Source organism: Bactrocera latifrons, unplaced genomic scaffold (genome assembly GCF_001853355.1).
Source record: "Bactrocera latifrons isolate USDA-ARS-PBARC rearing strain unplaced genomic scaffold, ASM185335v1 scaffold_1519, whole genome shotgun sequence".
NCBI lineage: Eukaryota > Metazoa > Arthropoda > Insecta > Diptera > Tephritidae > Bactrocera > Bactrocera latifrons.
The window spans coordinates 9,416-16,761 of record NW_017534985.1 but is presented as its reverse complement, the minus strand read 5'-3'; the positions used below and the strand labels follow the sequence as shown (position 1 = coordinate 16,761).

Genomic DNA, 7,346 nt, shown 5'->3' with positions numbered 1-7,346 from the left:
AGTAAACCAAAGGACCTACTCGCCTCAGTTTTTGTCCCTTCCATCTCATTTCTTGGAAAGCGGTGATGTCAGTATTCACTCCAACGAGGACGTCAAACTGATGGGCAGCAGCACCTTCCCAATTTAAAGACTGGATATTCCAGGTGCATGCCCTTAAATCGTTTTGCCATGGTCGAGGTCTCTTATCCGAGGCTGTTTTATATTGCTTGAGCCATATGTAAAAGAATCTTTTCTGGCCACTCCTAAGTGAATGGCAGTCAGAACTTTCCTCATTTGCGGTACTTTTATATATATATATTTGCGGTACTTTTTTATATATGTATATATATTCGTATATATATATATATACTCGTATTTGGAAAATCAACTTGCAACCGATCTGCATCTAATCACGGCCTACAATGAACTGTCGCATATACATGTATTTCGGTTTAGTTAAGCCGAAAGTTACGAAGAGTCTTACACCAACAGTATTTACATGTGATTTTTGGACTAACTGTTCATAACGATTTGTTAAGTAAGTAATGTATCCAGCAACAAAAACTAAATAGCGGTGAAATAAACATAACATTAGTACATTGAATCATTGTCCGATATAATTATTTCGCGCACTGTACATAATTATTATTGATACTTTTGCTAATACATACAAACTTTCAACATATAATTATTGCCATAATATGTAAATATAAACAAAAACCTGTTTTTATTTTAGAGTAACTGGTGGTGAACTATTCGATAGAATTGTAGAAAAAGGTTCCTATACCGAAAAAGATGCGTCTGATCTTATACGCCAAATTTTAGAAGCTGTTGATTATATGCATGAACAAGGTGTTGTTCACAGAGATTTAAAGGTAAGAACCGTAATACCATTTTCTTTATTTTCTTAAGAATTGCCAGAAAAATTAATCAATTTTTATTACCAATTTTTTATTTATTTCATTAGTCCCAACATTTCAATACAATCAAAGCGCCTGATACATTAATATATTTTCGCTTTCGCTTGAAGACCCCTCAGTTATTTCCTCAGATTCAACTATACTTCATCTTTTCGTATATCGAAATCTATTTCATCATTTTTATCAAAAGTTTCATTTAAAAATTTCACAGTGGGCGAATGCAATACGTTTCAATAGGGTGACTTTTCCCGCAGGACCCTTTAACTGGGAGCAGACTCTACCTTTTCCCACATTTCGTGTGAAGGTTCGCATTCGGTTATCAGACCTAATTCTGGTCATGTAATTGAAAGCATTATATCCCCATAGGCTTTCTGATCAAAATGTAGCCACTTCGCTCGCTGCGTTATTGTAGTTTTAACAATGTACAGCTACAGATGTGTAGTAGGGGTAGTCTATTTTTGTAACACCTACTTTGCGTGCCATAACACGATGAGGAATAGTAAAAAAATTATAACTGCGTTTTTAGTTTTTCGGTTTATTTCAAAAACTTCACACAGAATTTAAATTGAAAAAATTCATATGTTATATGCGAAGAAGAAGAAGACAAATTTTGATTTAGAAGCAATATGACTAACTTAAGTACAAGACAAATACATTTTTATAGTAAATATACGTTTTAGTTCATTATTTAATTAATTTTGATATTATTTGAGATAAACTTAAGATTTAAACTATATTCAGATTTACAAATAGGGTAAATTTCCTGAACAACTTTGATGGCTCTTTCAGCGCAAATATTAGATCTTTTTAAATTCAGAATGGCAGAATCTTCCTTTACCCAGTGTTTAAGAAAACACTTATGCGCAGTTTCGGATGCTTGACGGCTTTTTACAATATTTCAAAATCATTGTTATGAAAACGGTAATCCGAGAACCAAGCATCATACCATACGCTGCATATGAATTGGCAAATTGGCAAAAGTTGTATTCTGTGTTCCGGTATAGTATGAACGTTAAAATCGCTAGAATAGCTCTAGAATTCCATCGAGCGTTGCTGAGCGCTGGTAAAACTCTAAATTTTATGTATGGGAGCTTGTTGTTTACTGCATAATATTTAAAATATTGCCCTAGTTCATATAAAAATTGCATGTCATCACGCCATTTAATAGATCTTAAGATCAACTTTTCTTCGTTTTTTGTTTTCGTAGTTTATAATCAATTCGGTAAATATGTCATAACTGATGTTTGGCGATGTCGACTTTCCACCTAGTACTTCATTCATCACATGCTTCACAACTAAATCTAATACATGATGTTGGCAACGAATATACTGTGGTGGGGACAAATGTTTTTCCTGAAAACAATTCTTCAGGAAACGAACAACTCCACTTTTAACCCCTGTATTAACGTTTGTTGTGTCACTAACAATCATTTTAATGGAATTCCAAAGGTTAAATTTATCCAATACACTCCTTATTCCTTAAAAAAGTTATAGAAAGTTATTTAATGCTCTAAAAATATATTATTAAATAGAAACCTTCAAAAATTGACAAACTTTTTCCGTTTTTAAGAACCATTGCCGATACTCTTACTTCCTTAGCTTCATTTGTTAACACCACGGCCTGCACTTCTTTCTTCCCAAATTTCTTGCCGTCGAAATGAATGCACCAAATGTTTAAGGAATTCTTATAATTTTTTTCCAAGTTCAGCGCTGCTTTAATCATCGCTTTGTGAATACCTGCTTGTGTTGGTGTTGCTATATTTATTCCTTCTTTGGACAATTCATTGCATATTTTAGCGGAATTTTTGGTGCTTACATGGGCTGTTGTACCATTGACCATTGTCACTGCTGCTTTTGTTGAACCCTTCGCATTTCTTTTTCTTTGAAGAGGAGCTTTATATTCACTAACAGGTGGAGAATGTGATTGCTCGACAGATTCAGCTGATGATGTTGAAGTGTTGAGCGCCACTTTATTTAAACACGAGGTGCTTTGAACATTTTTTCTTAAAAGGGCAGCTTTGGAGGGATGCACACAAACTGCTTTAGCTGTCGTGTACCCAACTTTTSCATTTGTAGTTGTTTGGAGTTCATACAACTTTTTGTCCTCAGTTCCTAGCCAGACACCTTTTAAATCAGTTATATCACATAACTTGTTGAACGCCATTGTAACATTTCTGCCATCCGGGGATTTTTAAAAATGTTGAATAATCATTTAAAACTTTTGTTATCTTCCGTTATGCAGCTATACGTGTTATGCTCGGAAAGTTTAGTTTCGACCACAAGGCAATAATTTCGTTTGAACAATCTGGCATCTTTTCTTTTTCAATTTCTCCGTTTTTGCTAATTCATTATAGCTTCCTATAATCACGGTCTGTTTTGGAATCTTACACAATTCACTCAAGGGGTTTTCAATGTTATTGATTTCTCTTCTCTTATTCTTAGACTTTTCAAATGTTATTAAAATTGTTTTACCATTGCTTTGAATTTTTCAAAACTTCAGCACCACTTTTTTTAAAAGACATTGTTAATTAAAAAAGACAGTTCCACTCCAGCCGCCACGCACTGAATGAGAGACCGACAGCTAATTAAAGGCAACAGGCGCAAATTTACCGTTATCTATTTTTGTCATACGCAAAAATACGACGAATAACGGAAGAAGAGCAAAACAAAACAGACACAAAGAAAAGAACATAATCTCATATGGTGTTTTTTCTTGGCATACGTATGAAATTTTCATACGAATTACGAATTTTCAATTTAAAAAACTAAAAACGCAGTTATCATTTTTTTTACTATTCCTCATCGTGTTATGCCAAGTAAATTTTTTTTTCAAAAAAATTCAAAAATGTATACCCCTAATGTGTAGCTTCATAAGTTAGCTTTCACAAGAATTGCACGCGTGTGCAACTTCCACGTGTCGTAATTATCCGCGTTTAGCGGATCAATCTTCACAGTTGAGCTCGCTTTTGATTATTTCAATTGATATTATACGAAACTTTTTAGTTACTGTAGCTAATAAAATATTATAAAACTGTTGGGTGACCGATTGCAAACCACTACATACTTTAACCATATGTTCTTATATATTTTTGCTATTTCTACTTCTTATTTACCTAACATTCAAGGTTAAGCAGTAGGAGTCGTTCACCTCAATGCAGTTAAGAATTATATTTGCATTGTGTTTGCTCTGTACACTTTACTAACGATATGTTTCGCTCACGCAATTACACGTATGTTTGTTTGAGCACATTAGTTAATCCTATTTAGCATGTACTCAGTTTAATATGTAAGCAGCATAATACAACGCTGCATTCCCATTTTTACATTCCTCTTTAATAATTAAATTATATATGAAGAAGCAATAGCGTTAAGTAGGTACTTAGTTTTATGAACTGTTAGACGTACATAATATATATATGTATATATGAATTAATACAAAGCGGAATTATGTACATATTTAGCGGTATCGAAATATTGTATAGAATATTATTTAAGGAGAAGAATTGTGCAAATAAAGTTAGTCTAATACCTGACCACCTTACAGTTCCTCTCGTCCCTTTGCTACAATTTCGCTGATACTTTTCGCTGTTTTGTAAATTTCCGCGGTTATAAAAAAAGCTTTATAGCCCTGCAAAAACTTTAATTTAAAAATCTATGGGCTGGGCCCATAACCTGGGCCCGAATCGCGGCATTCGTGAACGAGTAAAATTGTTCGAAATTTCCAGTTTTCGGATTGAGGCACTCGTTATCGAGTACACTCGTTCGAAATTTGACATTCTGTCATTCGATAACGAGTTGTAATTCAAACGAACCTAACAAAATGTCATTCGATTGATAATTTGCAATCGTTAATTCAAAAGTTTTCAAACGTCGTGAGTCTACTCAGAAAAAATCAAATAAAATGTAAGTTAACGTTTATGTTATTGACTATTTTATAAATAGAACAATTTTTTAGGACAAATGTTAATAAAATCAACATGAGACAAAAAAATTTAATGGCCGAATACATGCTTCGGCATCAAGATTTGGCCAAAAATATGTTCCGAAATGTGGTCAGGGCAAAGCTGCTGCCAATAAATTGTGGGACTCCTTGGCTGTCCTGCTTAATGCGGCCGGTCCACCAATGAAGGATGCTAAGTCTTGGCGGAAAGTACGTAGACCTCCATGCATTTCCTCTTTTGATAAGTGTCTTAACAAATTTACTAACACAAATGTTTTTTTCTATATACATATACACTTAGGTATTTGCTGATCAAAAGCACAACGTCAAAAAGAAGTTGTCTTTCAACAAAGCGTCGAAGCAGYGAACTGGTGGTGGTCCTTACGAAGAAAAGTACCTAACAACAGCAGAGGRGCAACTGCTTCAGGCTACCGGCATGGACGTTGCGGTAGAAGGCCTGGGAGAAGTAAGGACTTTTGGCAACCCCACCCCTGAAAAAGAGCCTGTCGAAAAGCTTATGGCAGAGCTTTTATACAGTGATGAAGACGTCGTTCCACCGAAACCCTCTATTAGTCGCAGCGCTACGAAGAGGAGCAAACAGGATGCTGCCGATGAAAAGCTGGCCCTCATTAAAGAAAACATGATCGCGTTTGAAAGCTACCAGCAGAGTATAGGCGCAAAACTAGACAAGCTTATAGCTTTGAAGGAGAGGTCGATGGAAATAAAAGAGGAAGCTCACAAAGCTTATATGGAAGTCAAAGCAAWAGAGCTGCAAATTAACCGAATACAATTAGAAGCCTTAAAAGAAAATAAATAAATATACACACAAATAATAATAAACATACATATACTTGTTTTATTCAAATTGTATTTTCTAGCGCCAACATTATATGGTTTCGAATTTTGTGGCCAATTTTGTTTAAATGAGTTTCGTTTCCCATATCCACTTCTGTGTTAATAGCTTCACTTGCAGAATGTCTACAATACGACGCATCTTTGAAATRTATGCAAATGTTATGCAACGCTGCACATACATTCCCGAATTGTGCCATTTTTTCAGGTTGGTAACGGCTTCTCTTGTCATTGCTGAGAATTTTCCAACGGCCCTTTAGGATACCAATGGTTCTTTCAACCACACAGCGAGCTTTAGAATGAGCCTTCTTCAGGGTTCCTGAATAGTGTTAAACACCACGGCTCCAAGGGATAACCCAAATCTCCTATCGATTTACGAAAAATGTATTTTAAATTTAGGTACATATATGCATAACAGTACAATAAAAAGTTATATTACCTTAAAGCCAAACATTTTTGAAGTTATTTTGGTTAAATTGCTCCTCCAAAAACTTTCGTTGTGCCGAATGCTTCCACACAAAGGAATCGTGTGCGGCTCCACCATMCTKTRAGTCAATGGCCAAAATGCGGTATTCATGGTCACATATCTGTAATTAAATTAAAGTTTATAAGTATACGTATGTGCATACATTTTATATGCAACCTACTATCATTGAGTTGAGGCTATGGTATCCTTTCCTGTTGAAGAACATGTGCTCATTTACTGTTGGTTTTTGCAGCCCAAAGTGCGTGCCATCAATACATCCAATAACTGCATGCRCAAACATATATTTAAATATGTTAAGTATGCTTCAGCTTTAAAAGCGCTACATTTTACTCAAAATAAAAGTGCTAATCTTACCTCCAGGAATTTTGTATTTTTCAACAAACGATTTCGTGCATTCCGAAAGATTGTCGGGCACGAATTTAATAAATTGGGGGCACAACTTTGTTTCCATTTCGCTGATTACATTTTTTATTATTTTGCAAATAGTGCTTTGACATATTCCTATCAAAAAGTCATTTCCCACCAAGTGCTGGTAGCCACCACTGGCCAAAAGGGACAAAGTCGCTCCCAGTTGAATCATTGGTGCCACTGCGGTTGACAAATGCCCTTCAAATTTGAGTTCAGCCAATACGTAGTTAAATGCACTTTTAGAGACTCTGAACCGTTTCCTGAAGGCAATATCAAGGGATTGCTTTTGTCTCGCATTCGGTTCTTTATGACTTGCTGCACGTTTTCTTCCTCAGATTCCAAAGGCGAATATAAAAAAATTATTGAATGCATCACTTTTGGGAAAAACAATAGTATTTCACTTTTATAAAAAAAATATAGCACGGCTTCAATAACTTTCTTTGTTTTGATTTCACAATTTGACACTTCGTAAATGCTATTTGTAGAGAGGCCAGGGCTGTTACAGTGAGCTAATTTAGATTCGCTTCGTATCGAGTGTGGCGATCCGGCTACTCGAAACGTCACGAAATTTGTTTCGATACAATAGCTCGCTCTATCACGAATGCCGCGATTCGGGCCCTGTTGTTTTACGTACGTGCGCTTATTTCATTCAATCAAATGAGAGCTTAATTTAAGTTACTGTGTTATGGATTCTTCGCAGGGTTACAATCAAATTGATTTGTTCTCTCCAATACCTTTTATGAAGCGGATGCAATGCACC

General features: G+C 35.3%; 2 protein-coding genes across 2 annotated transcripts; one reads left to right on the top strand and one right to left on the bottom strand.

Annotated features, from left to right (window-relative positions):
• Positions 1-4,577: 4,577 nt before the first annotated feature.
• LOC108965968 lies at positions 4,578-5,809 on the top strand. Its single transcript, XM_018928653.1, has 2 exons — positions 4,578-5,049; positions 5,141-5,809. Exons 1-2 carry the CDS (start codon positions 5,023-5,025, stop codon positions 5,654-5,656), a joined length of 543 nt encoding a protein of 180 aa, XP_018784198.1. The 5' UTR covers positions 4,578-5,022; the 3' UTR covers positions 5,657-5,809.
• Positions 5,810-6,012: 203 nt separating this feature from the next.
• On the bottom strand, positions 6,013-6,953 carry LOC108965967 (putative nuclease HARBI1). Its single transcript, XM_018928651.1, has 4 exons — positions 6,533-6,953; positions 6,339-6,442; positions 6,131-6,278; positions 6,013-6,056 (listed from the first exon to the last, which is right to left on the bottom strand). Exons 1-3 carry the CDS (start codon positions 6,756-6,758, stop codon positions 6,132-6,134), a joined length of 477 nt encoding a protein of 158 aa, XP_018784196.1. The 5' UTR covers positions 6,759-6,953; the 3' UTR covers positions 6,013-6,056; position 6,131.
• Positions 6,954-7,346: the final 393 nt, after the last annotated feature.